We start from the raw sequence: 22,121 nt of genomic DNA on the forward strand, positions 1-22,121 counted from the left end.
GATATGCCCTGCAGAAGTACCTTCAGAGAAAACTTGAGATATTTCCACTCCTACACAGAAGCATCACAATTGAGATCAGACTTACAACTCATTCAGACCAACCTGATTATTATGACTGTGTTCCAAAATTCAGGAAAAAATCAATATTATTTCCGGGCGCCTGGGTGGCTCAGTTGGTTAAGCGACTGCCTTCGGCTCAGGTCATGATCCTGGAGTCCCTGGATCAAGTCCCGCATCGGGCTCCCTGCTCAGCGGGGAGCCTGCTTCTCCCTCTGACCCTCCCCCCTCTCATGTACTCGCTCTCTCTCATTCTCTCTCTCTCAAATAAATAAATAAATCTTTAAAAAAAAAATTAATATTATTTCCTACTTTCCCCTTCTTTAGGGGTCCCAAATGCTAACCTCATCTAAGAAGTAAAAATGTCTAAATACCAATAAAGGATTGTTTCAATTCCCATTTTTAAACCCCTCTTTAAAAAAATTTTTTTTTAAGTTTTTAAAAAGAAAAAGAAAAGGGGTGCCTGGGTGGCTCAGTCGTTAAGTGTCTGCCTTCAGCTTACATCATGATCCCAGGGTCCTGGGATCGAGTTCCTCATTGGGTTCCTTGCTCAGCGGGAAGCCTGCTTCTCCCTCTCCCACTCCCCCTGCTTGTGTTCCCTCTCTCGCTGTCTCTCTCTATCAAATAAATAAATAAATAAAATCTTTTTAAAAAAAAGAAAAAGAAACAAAGGCCCAAATAAGAACAGCATATTAGGGACACCTGGGTGGCTCAGTCATTAAGCATCTGTCTTCAGCTCAGGTCATGATCTCAGGGTCCTGGGATTGAGACCCGCATCGGGCTCCCTGCTCAGTGGGGAGTCTGCTTCTCCCTCTGCCTGCCACTCCCCCTGCTTTGCGCTCTCTCTCTCTCTCTGACAAATAAATAAAAATCTTAAAAAATAATAATAAAAAAGAACAGCATAAAAAAACACAGTATTGAACAGAAGTAGCCAATAGGAATGCTATTTGTAGAGGCAGTAGAGAGAAATGTTGAGCTGTCGCTCTCTGGAGCCAGCAGGCTGGCAGTAGCTTACTACCTGTATAACCCTGAGCAAATTTTTTAAAACTGTGCCCCACTTTCCTCTTCTGTATCATGGGAATAATGACAGTAACAATCTCAGGTTTGTTGAAGATTAAATGAGCTACCTAATGTAAAGCAGTTAATATTTGACTACTGTTTACCACACAGTTGGATAAAAATCCAAAGTGTTAATAACACTCTTTTAATGAGGCTGTTGGAACACAAGAAGTCTGATACTTTGCTTAATACTCAGCCTTATGAAGGGCAATTTGTAAATCCCACCGTTGAGAATTTATCTCACTGATATTTTTGCACAGGTGTAAAAAGACAGGTATAGGGGCATCTGGGTGGCTCAGTTGTTAAGCATCTGCCTTCAGCTCAGGTCCTGGGATGTAGCCCCACGTTGGGAATCCCTGCTCAGCAGGGAGTCTGCTTCTCCCTCTCCCTCTGTCCCTGCCCCTCCTCGTGCTCTCTCTTGCTCACCCTCTCTCAAATAAATAAATAAAATCTAAAAAAAAAAAAAAAAAACAGGTATACAAGGTTTTTTATTTCATACTGGAAACCCAAATGTCAAATATCAAAAATGACAATAAATAAAGAGTGGCGGGGCACCTGGGTGGCTCAGTCGGTTAAACGTCTGACTCTTGATTTCAGCTTAGGTCACGATCTCAGGGTCATGAGCTAGAGCCCCACAATGGGCTCTGTGCTGGGTATGGAGCCTGCTTAACATGCTCGCTCTCTCTCTCTCTCTCTGTGTCTGCCCCTTCCCCGGCTCATGCGCACTCTTTCTTAAAAAGCCAAAACAAAACCAAAAAAAATTAAAAAAGAGTGGCAAATTCATGACATGAACACTATACAGCAGTGTTTTTTGGGTTTTTCTTAGAGTAGGGTGAGTACACTGATTTACTGACATGGAAAGACCTCTTGGTAAGTGCTTGGTAAGTGAAAAATGCAAGATGTTATGTTACCTTTTGCATGAAAAGAAACTGAATAATCAAAAAACATTCATCCTTGTTTGTTTTTGCACTAAGAGAAAATAGTAATGGTGAGAAGGAACTCGGCAGATAAAAGGCAGGATGGGAGGGAAACTTCAAACTGTGCATCTTTTTATTTTTTCTCTTGCGCTTTTTTAGCTACATGAACATTTTACCTACTCAAATATTAATTTTTTAAAGTATTTTTTAAGTGTAAGGAATACACTTTGCTTCTCAAACATTGGCTGCAATTACTACTACCGTTGTTTTTGTTAGTAGTAGTAGTGATAGTAGTTACAAGCTCAAAATACCTCCTTTCTGAAGCCTTTTTCATACTCCCTCTGCACAGAAGCCTCCTCTAACTCCCACTATTTAAAGAATTTATCATTTTCTACTCTAGTGTAAGCTGCTTAGGAGGTTGGTCAATGTCTTGTTCATTTTTAATATCCTTGCTTGCACCTGGTAGATACATTCTGTAGTAACAGTAACCTACAAGTACTCCAAAGAAGAAAATAGTGACCCTTTCTAAAAGAAGTATGCTCTATCATTAATTATAAGACCGGAAAATTTCAGAACTTGAATAACTGGATTTGCTAACATTCTTTCAACTACTGCCCAGCCAAAATGTCCTCTCTTTCACCAAGTCCCCTCCCCCCCCCAGGACTTCTCCAGACATTGATAACATGTCCCAAGCCAAGACACTACATGTACCAACTCCTTAACTCACTGCAATCTCTGAAATGCCTTTTATCCTAAGTCCCAACACCCTGGTACACTGCTCCTATCGAAAAAGCATTTGTTGGGCGCCTGTGTGGCTCAGTCGTTAAGCGTCTGCCTTCGGCTCAGGTCATGTTCGGCGGGAAGCCTGCTTCTCCCTCTCCCATTCCCCCTGCTTGTGTTCTTGCTCTTGCTATCTCTCTCTCTGTCAAATAAGTAAGTAAAATCTTAAAAAAAAAAAAAAAAAAAGAAATCAAGAAAAGAAGAAGCATTTGTTGACTGTCTCCTTTTAGATAGAGGTTCACATATTAGCGAATAAAGTGCCCTTTTAACTGAAGACCTAATACTTGATTCCTAATTCGCTCAGTGTTTTGTTTGTTCTTCTGGTATGTAGGGTGTTCTATAACCGACTGTTCAGTAGCCCAATTCTAGATGTCATTCTGGCACACCAAACACTCCACTGACAGCTCAACAGTCACTTTTCATGCAGGCCCCTCCCCTTCCCTCCTCCCTCAATCCTCATAAGCCCTAGAGCTCCTTCCCCGATACTGACAGACACACTGACAGTTCAGAAGTCCTTCTACCCAACCTGTCCTCCCCTGCAGCTGCAAGACCACCTCCCCGACTCTTATCAGCCTGCGACCCAATTCGCCCCAATACCATCCCCCTCCCAGCCAATCCAAACCACATCATCAGTTTCTTCCCAAGAACCAGGCAGCTTTAAAGCTTTTCCCAATAAGTACACAACTGACAACTCGCCACCAGATTCTCCAAGTAATCCTTTCCTCCTCCTTCCCCTCCTACCCCACGCACTGGCTCTCCTGCCGCTACCACTCACTTGCCCTGGCTTCCCCGAAAATTCACAGCCTCGTTCGGTAAACACGCTCTCCGCTTTCCCCATTCCCTTTCCACCGCTGACAGCTCAGTCACCTCCATCCCCATGTGGCTGCACCCTCCCCCACTCCTTTCCCTTGACAGCTCAGGGTCGGCTCCCAGCCTTCCCCCCGCCCCAGGCCTCCCCAGACCTGACTTGGGCCCCCGCGGGGCCCCCCGCCCCGCAGGAGGGCTCCACTCACCCACTCTCCCGCATCACGTTGCTGTCCCCGCAGTCACAGGCACCCCCAGCCTGGCTGCGGAACATATTGAAGTCGTGTCCGGTGTGGTCGCCCTGGTGGAAGCACTCCGCGCACAGCGACATGCAGGGGGAGATGCCGCACGTCCGGCAGCGGTAGGCCACGAAGTTGGCTGTCCAGACCAGGCCGCAGAGCGCCGCGGGGTCGTAGGCCCGCACCGCCGCGCAGAACTCGTCGTAGCCTCCGCCGCCCGCCAGAAGGCACTTACACCACTCCAGGGCCTCCTCCTCGGCCGCCCCCGGACCGCCCCCGCCGCCGGCTACCGCCGCCTCCTCGCCGTCCGCAGCCGCGGTCAGCGGCCGCTCGGCGCTCAGCACCCGCTCCAGCAGCGCCTGTAGCTCCTCAGCACCTGCCCTGTTGTCCGGCCGGCTGAGGGCCGCCTTCAGGTGCGCCGCGGTGGCCGCCTTGTCCAGGGCCAGCCCAGGCGCGGGCAGCTCGGGTTGGGGCGGCTGCGGCCCCCCGACGGCCGCCGCGGCCGCCGCCGCCGCCATGATGAGAGCTCAGAATTTGGAGAGCCCAGAGCCGGCGGCTCCTCCCGGGAGGGTGGGGGAATTGACTGCTGCGATTGCTCGGCCCGCCCAACTCTCGCGATACCCCGGAGCCGCCGCGCACCTCCGTCTGCTTCCCCGCCCCTGCACACGCCCCCTCGAGCTTCAGGGCTGCTCCCCGCCCCTCTCGCGTGGGTCCTCTTCTGTTCCTTCCCCCCTCGTCTTGGCTCTCAAAGCTGAGAGCTACTGAGACAAGGGACCCGCCTTTAAATATATATATATATGGACAACTTTATAGGGACCATATGAAAAATCTTTAAATATGGACATTTTTTTCTTTATTTACCTGGACTATAGGAATTATACACAGCATCTTTCAGAGGTATTTTAAGCATTTGCATTTCGTTTTGAGATGTAGATTCCCATTGTTATTAACCCTTAATTACTATTGAATCACTATTACTATTGAAGCAAACTCCTAACTTTCCCCCAAATCAATTCTTACCCTCACATTATGATCAGGTTAATCTAAAGTACATTTTGTAGATGATTAAAGTACACTACATTCTTACTATCATTCTCCTGTTCAAAATCTTCAGTGGAAAAAAAAAGCTCCTTAAATATTCTCTCAAAAACCCACCTATCTTTTTTCATTTTTTTAAGATTTTATTTATTTATTTCAGAGAGAGAGGGAGAGAGAGAAGCAGGCTCCCACAGGGCAGGGATCCCGACTAGGGCTCTGTCCCAGGACCCTGAGATCATGACCTGAGCTAAATGTAGACACTTACCTGATTGAGCCACCCAAGTGCCCCCAAAAGCCACCTATCTTTCTATCCTTATCTCCTGACACTACTCCAAGTTTGCCATATGAAAGAGACCAATGGGACTGTTCACTGTTTTATGAGGCTTTATCATTTCCTGCCTCTGGGTCTTTATTGTTCCTAGTTCCCACACTACGCCATCCCACTCCATCAAACCCTACAACCTAATCTAGCACAGTCTATCTATGTAATTTCTTTTCTTCAAAAGGATGGCTCTTAACTTACTTGATGACACAACTTTGTTTTAAACTTTACACCAGACATGGGCTCGAACTCTGCACCCCAACATCAAGAGTCGCATGCTCTACCAACTGAGCCAGCCAGGCACCCCTTAATGATATAACTTATTGCCTTTACTGTAAAATCTCATCTTCACCTCACTACTAATTGGTAAATTTCCTAAGGGCAAAGAATGAGTCTTCTTCATCATTGGACATAAATGTTCAAATATTTGTCTGATTATTGTTAAATAGAACATACTTAATATAGATAATGTTTGTTGCATATTTTTTATGGGCCCTGCTCTTTATATATGTTATTTCATTTAATCCTCTCAATAATTTTATGAAGTAAGTACTGTTAATAGAGGAAACTAAAACTTAAGGAGGTGATTTATGTGCCCCAAAACACACAGCTGGCAATTAAGTGAAATGTGACTAGAACCCGGATCCATCTGATTCCAAAGCCCTGCTCTTAACTACCACACCAGTATTTTCCAAACCTGCCTGATCTCTAAGAATCACCTGAAGCTCCACTCACAAAAACAGATTCCCAGGAACCATCTCAGACCTAAGGAATCAAAATCTCCAGAAGTTATACTATCCTATCTAACAAAATCTGAATCTTGAGGGAGATTATCATTAATGATCCTTTCAGAACTAAAAATCTACAGCTTATTAAAATTTCCACAGCTTACTTCCAGACAGCTGGCTCTGTTATACAATATAACTTAGTAACACAAGGTAGAGGACAACCAAGAATGAAAAAAAACTGTAGAAGAAATAATCCAAGGAAGTAGAATAAGAGTATTTCCAATCCATAACCCTGTGTTATAAATGAATTGAACACAAAACGTATTATTTCACATATCCTGACCCTCTACATTAATAAAGCATCTTATAATAATCATTAAGTAGTGATAATTAATTTAAAAGTTGCTCAATAATTCTCTTTATGAATCACCAAATTATAAACCAAGTAAATTCCAGGAACATTTCAAACTAAGGTAGAACTAGTGTGTGTTCACTAGTCAATGCCTAAGGTAGAACTAGTGTGTGTTCACTAGTCAGTTGGGGAATTTCTGCAAACGTCCACAAAATCCCACCAGTGCCTCTTTTTTGCTGTACAAAAACAACAAAATTTAAATACTAAACTTGAATCAAATCACTAAGTTGGACACCTGAAACTAATGTAACATTGTGTATCAACTATAGTCAAACTAAAAAAAAAAAAAAAAAATGAGGGGTTCCTGGCTGTCTCAGTTGATACAGCATACAACTTGATCTCAGGGTCCTGAGTTCAAGACCCACATTGGGCATGGAGCCTGGAGCCCACTTAAAACAAAATTAAATTAAATTAAAAATTAAACATAAATTTATCATAGAGCTCTGCAGTTCCACTCCCAAGAATCTACCCAAGAGAATCTACACCATATATCCACACAAAGACTTAGAGGTAAATATTCATACCAGTATTATTCATAATAGTCCCCCAAAACTGTAAATGATCCAAAGGTCTATGAATTTGTAAATGGATAAACAAAATGTGGCATGTTCATAAAATTGTATACTATTTAACAATAAAAAGGAATGAAGTATTGATACGTGCTACAACATGAATAAACTAAAAATGTTTTGTCAAAGAAGGAAGTCAGAATCAAAAGATGAATATTATATCACTCCATTTACATGAACTGTCCAGAAAAGACAAATCTTTAGAGACAGAAAGTAGAGACGGAAAATGGTTGTCTGGAGCTGGGGGTAAGAACAGGAAGTAACTGGGGACGCCTGGGTGGCTCAGTCGGTTAAGCGTCTGCCTTCGGCTCAGGTCATGATCCCAGGGTCCTGGGATCGAGTCCTGCATCAGGCTCCCTGCTCTGCGGGGAGCCTGCTTCTCCCTCTGCCTCTGTCTCTCTCTCTGTCTCTCATGAATAAATAAATAAAATCTTTAAAAAAAAAAAAAGAACAGGAAGTAACTGCAAATGGGGATAAGCGATCTTTTTAGGATGATAGAAACGTTCTAAAGTTGGTTGGGATGATGGTTGCACAACTATGTAATTTGCTAAAAATCACTGAATTCAACTCTAAAAACAGGTGGATTTTATGGTATGAAACTATACCTCAATAAAACAGTTTAAAATAATAATAGTAATCAGTAGTATTAGTTATTGTTTGAGATGAATGAAAAAAATCAAGTTTCTGTCTGAGTACAAACTATTTTACTGCTTTAGCTTTTAAAATGAATATGACAAGCTCTCAAATCTTTGCTTCTCCTAGAATGTTTGGGGCTTCTATCATTTGGATTCAGGAAGTCTGACATTTTTCTCTTTCAGTGTGTGAGTGTAAGGTAAAAACTCTTCTTCTAAATTACCTCTCAAATCACTGTGCTGTGTCATGGGGAATTCCTATGAGGATCATATTTCCATGAGGGAAAGCCAGATTGAAATGCAGCTGAAAACTCTGTACTCCTTAAATGCTATACCTCATTAAATGTTACTGTTACTCTACTGAGGACATTGAATAAATAATGCAACATACTGCTGTTACAGAAAGCTACAAAATAATACCTAAAAAACTGCATTTTTATGTATTCCATCTTAATTAATATGAAGAAGAATCCTGTGATACTTCTTTTTTTTTTTTTTTAAAGATTTTTATTTTATTTATTCATGAGAGACAGAGAGAAACAGAGGGAGAAGCAGGCTCCCAAGGAGCGGGAAGCCCGACGCGGGACTCGATCCCAGGACCCTGGGATCATGACCTGAGCCGAAGGCAGACGCTTAACCATCTGAGCCACCCAGGTGCCCGAATCCTGTGATACTTCTAAATTGCCTTTTCAAATTAAAATAAACCACACAGGTAAGGTAAAAAGCTATAAATGATAAATAACACAATTGCTTCCAAAATTAGAGACCCTTAACAGAGAACTAACAAAGTAATGGAAATACTCCAAAGTTGCTTTTGTATTTATCAGGACTTTCTGGATGAAAGTTATTGACTAGCGTAAGCCAAAAAGAGGACAATATTAGATCATATAAACAGTGGAGGAAAGAGGGAGATCAACCTGTATGCCTCCTCACCTTTACTTTCAGGATGGACTCCATTGTCTCCAACAGCTTCTGTGCATGAGCCTCCCCAACCCCAGCTGTAGGCCTTATCTCCACAGCTTCACAACAAAGAAAACGGATCTCTTCTCTGCCAGATCCACTTACACCCTGAGGAAGAACTCTGACTGACCCAGCTGGTGGCTAATGCCACCCTTGTTACCAGAAGAAAGAGGAAGAGATACCTGCTGGAAATAAACACATACAAGATGCCTACCACAGGGTGCCTGGGTGGCTCAGTCGTTAAGCGTCTGCCTTCAGCTCAGGTCATGATCTCAGGGTCCTGGGATCGAGCCCCACATCAGACTCCCTGCTCGGCGGGAAGCCTGCTTCTCCCTCCCCGGCTCCCCCTGCTTGTGTTCCCTCTCTCGCTGTGTCTCTCTCTGTCAAATAAATAAATAAAATCTTTAAAAAAAACAAATGAATAAACAAATCATGGTATATTCATACAGTAAAACACTACTTAGCAATAAAAAGATACATCAAAGATGAATCTGAAAATCTTTATGGTAAGTGAAAGAAGGCAAACACAAAAAAATTGCATATGCATGATTCTGTTTATATGAAGTTTTTAAATAGGCGAAACTAAGCTATGATGATCAAAATTAGAATAGTGGTTGCCTGTGGGATGGCAGCAATTGACCCATAAGGAGCAGAAGGGAAATTATTAGGATGAATAGTGGAAATCATTAGGATCAGTTACTTGAAGTGGTGTTCATATAGTATATATGTTATTCATTTTCATCAAACTGTACAGTTAAGATTTGTGCATTTTATGTAAACTAAATCCTCATTTAAAATCTGAAACAAACTAAATATCCATCAACATTAGAATAAATAAATTATAGTATATTCATATAATGGACTACTATACAACAATGAAAACAAGCAAACATGATGAATCTTACGTCATGTTGAATGAAAGAAATTTGACGTAGTATGATTACTTATATAAAGTAAAAAAACCAGCAAATTTAATCTCTGGTGTTAAAATCAGGATAGTGATTGCTTTTAGAAAGGCAGGGGAGTGATTGGAAGGGAACATGAGATGGATGCTTTTGGGGTGCTGATGGTATTTACTCTTGACCTGGATGGTGTTTCTACAGATTTGTTCATTGTATTCACTTGTTCAGTGAGCTGTTCATCTATAATTTGTTTATATATGTTGTACATCAATAATAAGTTTTTTAATTAGTACTATTAGTGAGGAAGATATATATTTTATAATTAGTAATTTATGAATAAATGAATCTTCACCACTAAGAAATCTTCCAAATTTAGGGGCACCTGGGTGGCTCAGTCATTAAGCATCTGCCCTGGGCTCAGGTCATGATCTCAGGGTCCTGGGATCGAGCCCGACATCCGGCTCCCTGCTCTGCGGGAAGCCTGCTTCTCCCTCTCCCACTCCCCCTGTTGTGTTTCGTCTCTCTCTGTCAAATAAATAAATAAAATCTTTAAAAAAAAAGAAATCTTCCAAATTTAAAGGTTAAATGTGATTATTAATTTATTTAAACTGAAATATTAGAGGGACACCTGGGTGGCTTAGTCGTTAAGCATCTGCCTTCAGCTCAGGTCATGATCCCAGCGTCCTGGGATCAAGCCCTGCATCGGACTCCTTGCTCTGCGGGGAGCCCTCACTGTCTCTCCATCTCTCTCTCTCTCAAATAAATGAATAAAAGATTTTATTCATTTATTTGAGAGAGAGAGAGAGAGACACAGCAAGAGAGGGAACACCAGCAGGGGGAGTGGGAGAGGGAGAAGCAGGCCTCCTTCAGAGCAGGAGCCCGACGCGGGGCTCCATCCGAGGACCCTGAGATCATGACCTGAGCCGAAGGCAGACGCTTAATGACCGAGCCATCCAGGCGCCCCTAAATAAAATCTTAAAAAAAAAAAAAGAAATATTAGAATATGCTTCCAGAGTATACTTTCTAATAGAAATATTAGAATAGTTTACACTTAAATTTCATTGAAACTCTTTCACACATGTGAAGGAGAAACTCTAAAGTTCATTTCAAGACAACAACACAATATGATCAAGAGTCAAGTGAGAATTCAAAAAGAGTTCCTGTCTCCAGTGCATCCCTATAGGACATAGCATAAAGACACTCAGAACACGTATTTCTTGCCTGCTGCAGAAAACAGGTAGAGTTCCCCAAAAAGAAGAAAAGGAAAGAATATCAAATTACTGAACTAGTGTAAAAAGAGAAAGGGTATAAGATATGTAGAACAAGGCCAGGGGTAAGAATTCTTAAAAGGATGTTTGGGCAGTGGTTAGGAGGTAGGTGTTCTACTACAAGAGTCCTGAAGGAATCCCCCTGACCTCCCTGCACATATGCCCTGTGCTTGGGCAATTCACACTGACTTGTTCAATCACACTGCCTTTATCAATCACACTGACTTGAGCAATTCATCAAATATTATTTGATAATATAACTTGAGTTTCTTGAAAACTAGGAAGCATGTCTTAATTATTTTCCAGTACATAACACAGTCTCTTATAAATTCCAAACATTCGGGGCGCCTGGGTGGCTCAGTTGGTTGGGCATCTGCCTTCGGCTCAGGTCATGATCCCGGGGTCCTGGGATTGAGCCCCGCATCGGGCTCCCTGCTCTGTGGGAGGCCTGCTTCTCCCTCTCCCATTCCCCCTGCTTGTGTTCCCTCTCTCGCTGTCTCTCTCTGTCAAATAAATAAAATTAAAAATAATAAATTCCAAACATTCAATATTTGAATATCCATTAGTCAATTCTCAAAGTATGTCTGCAGAAACTTAGACGGGAGGAGCCCAAGAATCTTTCAGGATGTCCACAAAAGCAATATTATTTTCATAATAATACTAAGACATTACTTGCTTTTTTTACTCTTATTATTTTAGGGGCGTTCAGTGGAGTTTTCCAGATGCTACATGATATATGATGACACCATTTTTCTGACAATTAATGAAATACGTCCTTGTATTCTTGTGTTTTTTAGAATTTTCTGAGGTAGTAGGATTAGGGTTTAAATATGTGCATTTTCAGAAATTAACCAAGTTTGTTCTCGGTACTTCTACCATACTTACTGGCTCTGCTCGGTTATATCTGCTATAGTCTCTGTAACCTCATTATCATGGACTAAATTGTTGTTTTGAAATCATGAACTCTTCATCACAACTATAAAACCATAAAAGGTTGGTACTAACTGTTGTCTCATTTTTCAATAATTTCTTAAAATTTGAAAGTGTTCCTAAATTTTAATTTTTTACCTAAAACTGTTTTTTAAGTATTTAATATTATTTTATTCTAAAACAGAAGAAAATGTATTTATAGGTTTCTTACATTTAAGAATGACTCTTTGGGGGTGCCTGGGTGGCTCAGTCGTTAAGCGTCTGCCTTCAGCTCAGGTCATGATCCCAGGGTCCTGGGATCGAGTCCCGCATCCGGCTCCCTGCTCCGCGGGAGGCCTGCTTCTCCCTCTCCCACTCCCTCTGCTTGTGTTCCCTCTCTTGCTGTGTCTCTCTCTGTCAAATAAATAAATAAAATCTTTAAAAAAAAAAAAAAAGAATGACTCTTTGGCTTAAAAAGAGTAAATCTACAAACATGACTGGACTTGCTGTTTTCCTTGTATTTGTCCAGATTCAGTGCCAAATAATCATCAAACATGATCTTTTATGTGAATGCTTGGCAATGAACACATTTTATATTGAAACGACTATTGAATAACTTTCTTGAATCTCATGATTTATCCTGGAACAACTACCTTGACATTTGCACTGATGTTGCAAAAGCAATGAAGGATAAAACTGCTCACAACTTAGTATGAACCAAAGCAATGGCACTAAATTATCTATCTGACATTGTATTTGTCTATATTAAATGCAGAAAAACAAGCCACTTTCCCTTAAAAAAAAAAAAACGCCCCGAATAAAGTAGCAAAAAAATATAAAATGTTATTACATTTTGATGCATGAAGACACATCTTAAAAAGTCTCAAGGAGTTAGTAATTACATATGAGGTACTTTTACTGCATACCGAAACAACTGGGTAGTGGCCAGCAAAAAGCACACGTGCAATGTTATAAACTGAACAGCTTTAAAAAAAAAAAAAAAACTGTGGCAAAAATTGTGGCACAATGTAACATTCACTATTTTAACCATTTTAAGTGCACAATTCAGTGGCAAGTACATTTACAATGCTGTACAACCATCACCACCATCTCCAGAACTTTTTCATCATCCCAAACAGAAACTCTGTACCTATTAAGCAATTTTCCTTCCTCCTCACCCCAGTACCTCTATTTCACTTTCTGTCTCTATGACTTTGCTTACTCTAAATACTTCATATAAGTAAAATCATGTAATACCTGTTATTTTCTGTCTGGCTTTTTTCACTTAGCGTAATGTTTTCAAGATTTATCCATGTTGTGCCATGTACCTGAATTGCATTATTTTTTTTTTAAGATTTATTTTATTTTAGGGGCGCCTGGGTGGCTCAGTTGGTTAAGCAACTGCCTTCAGCTCAGGTCATGATCCTGGAGTCCCTGGATCGAGTCCCTGGATCGAGTCCCGCATCGGGCTCCCTGCTCGGCAGGGAGCCTGCTTCTCCCTCTGACCCTCCCCCCTCTCATGTGCTCTCTCTCTCTCATTCTCTCTGTCTCAAATAAATAAATAAAATCTTTTAAAAATTTTTAAAAAAAATTTAAAAAAAGATTTATTTTATTTTAGAGACAGAGAGAGAGTGCAGGAGGAGGAGCAGAGGGAGAGGGAGAGAGAGAATCTCAAGCAGACTCCCTGCTGAGCATGGAGTCCAACCAGGGGCTCAATCTCACCACCCTGAGATTATGACCTGAGCCCAAATCAAGAGTTGGATGCTCAGTCAACTGAGCCACCCAGGCACCCCAAATTTCATTACTTCTTATGGCTGAATAGTATTCCATTGTATGTGTATACCACATTTTGTTTATCCATTCATCTGTTGATGCACACTTAGGTTATTTCTGCCTTTTGGCTATTGGCTAAAATGAACATTGGTGTGTAATTATCTGAGTTCCTACTTTCAATTTTGGGGGGTATACAACTGGAAGGTGGGATTGCTAGATCATATGATAACACTGTTTAACTTTATGAGGAACCACCAAATTGTTTTCCACAGCAGCTGCACCATTTTTACATCCCCACCAGCAATGCTCAGGGTTCCAATTTCTTCATATCCTTGCCATCCTTGTTATTTTCCATTTTACTGATAATAGCCATCCTAATGGGGTTAAGTTTATAGTTTTGTTTTCTATTTCCTTAAGGACTAATGATGTTGCGCATCCTTTCATGTGCTTATTGGCCATTCGTATTATCTTCTTTGGAGAAATGTCAACTCAAATACTTTGTCCATTTTTTGCTTCTTTGCCTTGTCTTTTTCTTATTATATTGTAGGAGGTCTTTATGTATTCTGGATATTAATCACACTATTTTACATCAAAGTTTGATTGACAGACAAACTATGGTTTTTCAGACTTGGTATTTGACAGCATTTTCTAATAAATGGAGTAAGATTGTCATTTCATAAAAAACACCAACCACTATTTTTAACCAATAAAAACTTAATTTTTCAAGCAAAAATTAATATTTAAAAAGCTTTATATCTGCCACCATGATAGTCTTTCCATTACTTAAAGATTTTTCTGGGGAGATCAGTGGTGATACTAATAAATGTGATTTCTGACATAGTATAATAAAATATGTCAGAAAACTTGGATAATTCAGTGAACCAATATTTTCCAAATGACTAATGCATGTTACAAAATCATGTATAGGTAAAACATCTATTTAAAGTCCAACACAGACTAAAGAATTGAACTGTAGGTCGACAGTATGAAAAGCTCATTGATATAGCTTAAGGTTCCACCTTACAACTAATCTTCAAGATATCACTGCTTTCAAGTTGTGGCATCATACAAAAGAAGAATATCCACAATCATCTGAATAAGCAATGAAAATACTCCTAGCTTCTTCTACTAAATATCTCTGTCAAGCTGGATTCTCTTCAGATATTTCAACCAGAAAAAACATATCACAACCAACTGAATGCAAATACAGATATGAGAATTCAATTGTCTTCTATTAAGTCAGACACTAAAGAGATTTACAAAAATGTAAACCAATGCTTTTCTTCCCACTAATGTTCTTTGTTTTGGAAAATATAATTACTTCTCATACAAAATATGTTACTTAATATTAGCATCCAATGGAATAATTATTGTCTTAAGTAAGTAAGTTAGTGGATGAATTTTTTAAAATTTCTGTGTTAATTTCCAGTAATATAAATATATCAGTATATAAATATATCAGTAGATATAACCCACATAAACAAAAGCTTTTTGAGGTCCTTAATAATTTTAAAGAAAACTATCCTGACACAAAAAATTTTGAAAACTGTGAGATTTATGCATAAATGATTGATTTGATATTGTTACTAAACTTTTTTTGTAAAATCACATTTATTAGAGTGTAATTTACATACAGTAAAATTTTTTAGGTATGTTCTATGAATTTTGGAAAGTGCATAGCCATATAACCAACACAGTCCATCATCCCAAAAAGATGTCAATCCCACCCCCAACCCAGTCCCTGGCATCCACTAATTTGTATTCCTGTCTGATAGTTTTTCAGAGTGTTATATAAATAAAATACAATATGTAGCTTTCTTTAGTTTGGCTTCTTTTACTTAGCATAATGCTTTTGATACTTATCTATGCAGTTGCATTGATCAGGAGTTTTTGTTGTTGTTGTTGTTTTTTAATTGCTGAGTAGTATTGTATGGTATGTATGTGTGTACTACAATTTATCCATTCACCAGTTAGTGGACATTTGGGATGTTTAGGGTTTTTGACAATTTTGAATATAGTTGTTATAAACATCTATATACAAGGCTTTTATGTGGACATATATCTTCATTTGTCTTCAAATAGCTACAAGTCAGACTGCTGAATCATATGATAAGTGTATGTTTAACTGTGTAAGAAACTGTGAAACCATTCCAAGAAGGCGGACTCATTTTGCATTCTCACAAGCAATGTGTGAGTATGCCAGGTGCTCCACATTTTCTCCAGCAGTTGGTATTGTGAATTTCTTTTCCTTTTCCTATTTTATTTTAGCCACTCTAATAGATGCTAGTGGTTGTTACTAAATGTTTCGAATATTTATTGCAAATTGTTAACTGTCTACTAGAAGAGATTTCACATTTTATGTAGTTTCTAGTTACTGTTAGAACAGTGTGTATTACATAGAACCAACAGCATATTTTACTAATCCATCAATTAAAGTTTACACAGAGGTCTCCTGGCGATGGGATGAAAGTATTTGCTAAAAGTCTTATGGTATCCATTTAAATCACTTTTTAGCCCTCTTTATCAATGTCCTGTACAAATCAAACTTGCCCCTACATTTTAAAAAGAGTTGACAATCAAAAAGCAGCTTTCGGGCGCCTGGGTGGCTCAGTTGGTTCAGCAACTGCCTTCGGCTCAGGTCATGATCCTGGAGTCCCGGGATCGAGTCCCGCATCGGGCTCCCTGCTCAGCGGGGAGTCTGCTTCTCCCTCTGATCCTCCCCCTCTCATGCTTTCTGTCTCCCATTCTCTCTCAGATAAATAAATAAAATCTTTAAAAAAAAAAAAGAAAAGAAAAGAAAAGCAGCTTTCCTCTACTTTTTTTTTTTTTTAAGATTTATTTATTTTAAACAGAGAGTGTGTGTATGCAGGTGAGGAGGAGGGAGGGGGGAGAGGGAGAGAATCTCAAGCAGACTCCCTAAGCAGACTCCCTGCTGAACGAGGAGCATGATGCAGGGCTTGATTTCAAAACCCAGAGATCATGACCTGAGCTGAATCAAGAGTCAGATGCTTAATGTACTGTGCCACCATGGTGCCCCAGCTTTCCTCTACTTCTTAAGTTCTTACCATCATGGAGATTTCAGAGTTCATTTACTCAAGATAGATCAAAGACCTAAGTATAAAATCTCAAGCTATACAACTCTTAGAAGAACAAATAGGTATAAATTTTTGTGACCTTGAATCAGGCAACAGGTTCTTAGACAAACACCTAAGGTATAAGCAACCAAAGAAAAAACAGATTTGGACATCACCAAAATTAAAAATTTTTGCATGTTAAGGGACATTATCAAAAAAGTAAAAAGACAATCCACAAAATGGGAGAAAATATTTTCAAACCATATATCCAGTAAGGATCTAATATCCAGAATAAACAAAGAACTCTTATAATTCAACAACAAAAACAATTTAAAAGTAGGCAAAGGATTTGGATTACCATTTCTCCAAAAAAGACATAGAAATGGCCAGTAAGCACATGAAAAGATGCTCAACATCATCAGCCAACAGGGAAATGCAAATCAAAACCACACTGAATTACCACTTCACACCTACTAGGATGGCCATAAGAAAAACATAAAAGGAAAATAACAAGTGTTTGTAAAGATATGGAGAAATTGGAACCCTCATACATTGTCTATGGGAACATAAAATGGTGTGGCCGCTGTGAAAAAGTTTGGTGGTTCCTCAAAAAGTTAAATATAGTATTACAACATGACCCAGCAATCCCACTCCTAGACATAAACTCAAGATAACTGAAGATGTATTCACACAAAATCTTGCAAGAATATTTAAAGCAGCATTATTCATAATAGCCCCAAGTCAAAACAACCTAAACGTCCATCAACTGATGAATGGATAAAGTGTGGTATATCAATACAATAAAGTAACATGGAGCTATAAAAGTGAACAAAATTCTGACATATGTTACCACATGGGTGAAACTTGAAGACATTATGCTAAATGAAGAAGCCAGATGCAAAAGGACACATGATTTCATTTATAGGAAATGTTTGCAATAGGCAAATCCATACAAACAGAAAGCAGGTTAGTGGTTGTCAGGTGCTAGGGGAAGAGGAGGAATGGGAAGTACCTATTAATAAGTTTGAGGTTTCTTTATGCAGTGATGAAAATGTTCTAAAATTGGATAGTGCTGTTGGCCATACAACCTTGTAAATGTACTTAAAAATCACTAAACTTTAGGGGCGCTGGGTGGCTTAGCCAATTAAGTGTCTGCCTTCAGCTCAGGTCATGATCCCAGGGTCCTGGGATTGAGCCCCAAAGTCGGGCTCCCTGCTCGGCGGACAGCCTGCTTCTCCCTCTCCCTCTGCCTGCCACTCCCCCCTCTCTCTCTGTCAAGTAAATAAGTAAAAAGTCTTTTTTAAAAAAATCACTTAACTTAGGCACCTGGGTGGCTCAGTCGTTGAGCGTCTGCCTTCGGCTCAGGTCATGGTCCCAGGGTCCTGGGATAGAGCCCCACGTTGGGCTCCCTGCTCAGTGGGAAGCCTGCTTCTCCCTCTCCCACTCCCCCTGCTGGTGTTCCCTCTCTCGCTGTGTCTCTCTCTGTCAAATAAATAAATAAAATCTTAAAAAAAAAAAAAAGAATATACTTTTCCCTATTCATCCCTGATAGATAGATAGATAATATCTATCTATATAATATATATCTACATAAAATATAGATATAACATAAGGAGACGCTGGTAGAAGGGAAGAGAAGCAGACAGACCAGCTAGGGACCTCAAGATCCAAGGAAGAACACAGCAGGCGAGTTCCCCGTGTTTTCTTTTTGTCTCATATATTCCAGACTTAGACCTAAAGTAGCCAGTAGTTCATAAATGCAGCTCCAACAAAAGCTGCTCTCTCTAGCCAAAGAACCAGGAAAGGGGTAACTTAGCAAGACAGGAAACTTTTAGACAATAAACACTCTACTCCAGTCAAAAACCACAAAAAACACCGTGGTCCCACCCACATCCACACTAGCAAAAGCCCAGTGGGAAGCCTAGACTTCTTTTTTTTTTCTTAAGATTTTATTTATTTACTTGACAGAGAGAAAGAGAGAGAGAGAAAACGTGCACAAGCAGGGGGAGCGGGAGAGGGAGAAGCAGGCTCTTTAACGAGCAGGGAGCCCCATGTGAGGCCCCTGGGATCATGACCTGAGCCAAAAGCAGATGCTTAACCAGCTGAGCCACTCAGGCACCCAGGAAGCCTAGACTTCTACCTTCCCCAGGTTGTACCAAGGCTCTCCCCCATTCCTCCAACCCCCGGCTATCAGTGGAGACTACATAGGGAGCCACACTTTCACCCCCTTCTGACAATAGTAAGGTATGTAACAGAGGATACCATTACATATCCTGAAGGATAATAAGGAGATACTACTAACAATTCTATACACATAAATTTGATGATTTAGATGAAATGGACCATTTTCTGAAAAAACAGAAATTACTACAGCTCACCCAATATGAAGCCACTAATTTGAATAGCCCTGTAACTAATAATATTAAACTTGTAATTAAAAAACTCCCCCCTCAAAAATTTCCAGGTCTAGATGGTTTCACTCTAGAATTTTACCAAACATTAAAGAATTAACACCAACTGTATATAATCTCTTCCAGAAAATGGAAGAGAAGAGACCATATTCCAATTCATTTTATAAAGCTAGTATTACTCTGATACCAAAACCAGACAAAGGCAGTACAAAAAGGAAATTTATAAATATCCCTCATAAATATAGAGCAAATACCTTTCATTAAGTATTAGCAAATAGAATTCAACACTGTATAAAAGGAATTATATATACATCCTGAAGGTAAGATTTACTCCAGGAATACGAGGCTGTTTTAATATTTGAAAATCAATCAATGTTATCCACCAAATTAAAATGCTAAAGAAAAAAAAAATCACATGATTGTATCAATTGGTATAGAAAAAGCATTTGACATAATTCAACACCCATTCATTATCAAAACTCTCAGAAAACTAGGAATAGATGGGAACCCCTCAACTTGATGAGGTACACTTACAAAACAACTACATCTAACACTATATAATGAAAGAATGAAAGTTTTCTCCCTGAAACAGAAAACAAGGCAAAAATGTCCACTCTTACCACTCTATTCAACATAGCATGGGAAGTTCGAGTCAGTGCAGTAGGCTAATGAAGGAAATAAAAGGCATACAAAGGAGAAAGGAATATATGTGCCCCTAGCTTCAGATGACATGATTTTCTACATAGAAAATTCCAAGGAATCTACCAAAACAAAACCAAACAAAAACTTCCTGGAACTAATAAGTGAGTTTAGTAAGATTACAGGATATAAGATAAACATAGTGTATTTTTATATGTTATCAACAAACATTTGGAAATTGAAATTTAAAATGTAATACCACTTACATTTGCTCAAAATACAAATTAAATACTTAAGTGTAAGTCTAACAAAATATGTACAGGAATTATATGCAGAAAACTACAGAATACTGATGAAAGAAATCAAAGAAGATCTAAGTAAACGGAAAGACACTGTATTCCTGGATTGGAAGAATCAATGTAGTAAAGATGTTAATACTTCACAAACTGATATATAGGTTTCACTCAATTCCTATCAAAATCCCAACAACATTTTCTGTAATATTGACAAGTTTACTCTAAAATCTATTTGGAAACATAAGAATTAGATAGTTAAGGGGCGCCTGAGTGGCTCAGTCATTAGGCGTCTGCCTTCGGCTCAGGTCATGATCCTGGGGTCCTGGGATCCAGCCCCGCATTGGGCTGCCTGCTCGGCGGGAAGCCTGCTTGTCCCTCTCCCACTCCCCCTGCTTGTGTTCCCTCTCTCGCTGTGTCTCTGTCAAATAAATAAATTTTAAAAATCTTTAAAAATAAATAAATAAAAATTAAAAAATAAAACAATGTAAAATTTTAAAAGAAAGAATTAGATAGTTAAGACGATATTTTCTTTTTTTTTTCCCTATGCCCAACGCGGGACTTGAACTCAAGACCTTGGGATCAAGAGTCACATGTTCTACCAACCGAGCCAGCCAGGCACCCCAAGTTTTTTTTTTTCTTTTTAAGTAGACTCCACAATTCTAGGCTTGAACTCACAACCCTAAGATCAAGACCTGAGCTGCGATCAAGAGTTAAGTGCTTAACTGACTGAGCCACCCAGGAACCCAACCCCAGCACAATTTTTAAAAAGAAAAATAAAGTGGGAGGACTCAAAATACCCAATTTATTTTATAGCTTCAATAATTGAGACTGTGTGGTACTGGAGGATGTCTAGATGTACAGGTTGATAGAACAGAGTAGAAAATCCAGAAATTGGCCCACACAAATAGACTCAAGTTCTTTTCAACAAAGGTGCAAAAGCAGTAATGGAGAAAGTGTAGCCTTTTCAGTGGATGGTGCTATAGTAAATTGGACATTCATAGAGAAGAAAAAACACTCCACCAAAACCTCAAATTTTTTTTAAAAGATTTTTATTTATTTATTTGAGAGAGAGAGAATGAGATAGAGAGAGAGCATGAGAGGAGGGAGGTTCAGAGGGAGAAGCAGACTCCCTGCCGAGCAGGGAGCCCGATGCTGGACTCGATCCCGGGACTCCAGGATCATGACCTGAGCCGAAGGCAGTCGCCTAACCGACTGAGCCACCCAGGCACCCCTGCCTCAAATTTTATATAACAAATAATTTGATATGGATTCACAGACTAAAAATTAAATGGAAAACTATAAAACTTTCACCAAAAAAACATAGGAGCAAATCTTTTTTAGTTTTAGGGCCAAAGAGTTCTTAGACTTGATGTCAGAAGATTGATCCATGAAGAGAAAAGTTGACAAACTGAACTTTATCAAAGTTGAAAACTTTTATTCTGCAAAAGATTGTTAAGAGGATGAAAAGACAAGCTGCATACTGAGAGAAAATGTTTAGAAACCACATATCTGACAAAGGATTAGTATCTAATATATATTAAGAAATCTCAAAACTCAGCTGTAAAAAAAAAATTCAATTAGAAGACAGGCAAAAGAAATGAAAAGACATTTCACCAAAAAGGATATATAGATGGCAAATAAGCACATGAAGAAGTGTTCACCATCATTAGCCATTAAGGATGTGCAAATTAAAATCTTGAGGTATCACTATACACCTGTCTGAATAACTAAAATGAAAAATTGTGGCAACACCAAATGTTGGTGAGGCTGCAGAGAAACTGTATCACTCATACATGACTGATGGGAATGTAAAATGGTGTAGCCACTCTGGACAAGCTTGGAGTTTCTTTAAAAACTAAACATAGATTAACCATATGACCCAGTAATTGTGCTGCTGGGCATTTATCCCAGAGAAATCAAAACTTGTGTTCACACAAAAGCTGTACATTAATTTTCATAGCAGCTTTATTTGTAATAGACAAAAATTTGAAGGAACCCAGATGTTCTTCAGGGGGTGAATGTTTAAATGAACTGATACATATATACCACAGCAATAAAAAGGAACAAATTATTAATACACACAACTTAGAAGGATCTCCAGAAAATTATGGTGAGTGAAAAAAAGCCATTCCCAAAAGTTTACACACTGTATGCTTCCATTTGTATGAAGTTCTTGAAATGGGAAGATTCTAGAAATGGAGAACAAATCAGTAGTTGCCAGGAGTCATGGAGGGAGTCAGGGCTAGAATGAACTAGGTGTGGCCAAAAGTGCAACATCATGGATATTCATGGTGATGGAAATGCTGTCTTCACTGTATCACTGTCAATATCC

The 22,121-nt window shown here is 39.5% G+C and overlaps 1 protein-coding gene across 8 annotated transcripts in view; it reads right to left on the reverse strand.

Annotated features, from left to right (window-relative positions):
• The window catches only part of UBR3 (ubiquitin protein ligase E3 component n-recognin 3), a 226,711-nt gene extending 222,294 nt beyond the window's left edge, over window positions 1-4,417 (reverse strand). For 6 of the 8 annotated variants that reach the window (XM_035007803.1, XM_035007802.1, XM_035007801.1 and 3 more), the window contains exon 1: window positions 3,827-4,374. In XM_035007803.1, coding sequence (XP_034863694.1) covers window positions 3,827-4,374 — 548 coding nt within the window. Of the gene's footprint in view, window positions 1-3,826 lie in introns of all 8 variants that reach the window. The other 2 variants (XM_035007806.1, XM_035007798.1) reach the window with 1 other exon arrangement.
• Window positions 4,418-22,121: the final 17,704 nt, after the last annotated feature.

Source organism: Mirounga leonina, unplaced genomic scaffold, assembly GCF_011800145.1.
Source record: "Mirounga leonina isolate KUSES-001 unplaced genomic scaffold, KU_Mleo_1.0 Mir_151, whole genome shotgun sequence".
NCBI lineage: Eukaryota > Metazoa > Chordata > Mammalia > Carnivora > Phocidae > Mirounga > Mirounga leonina.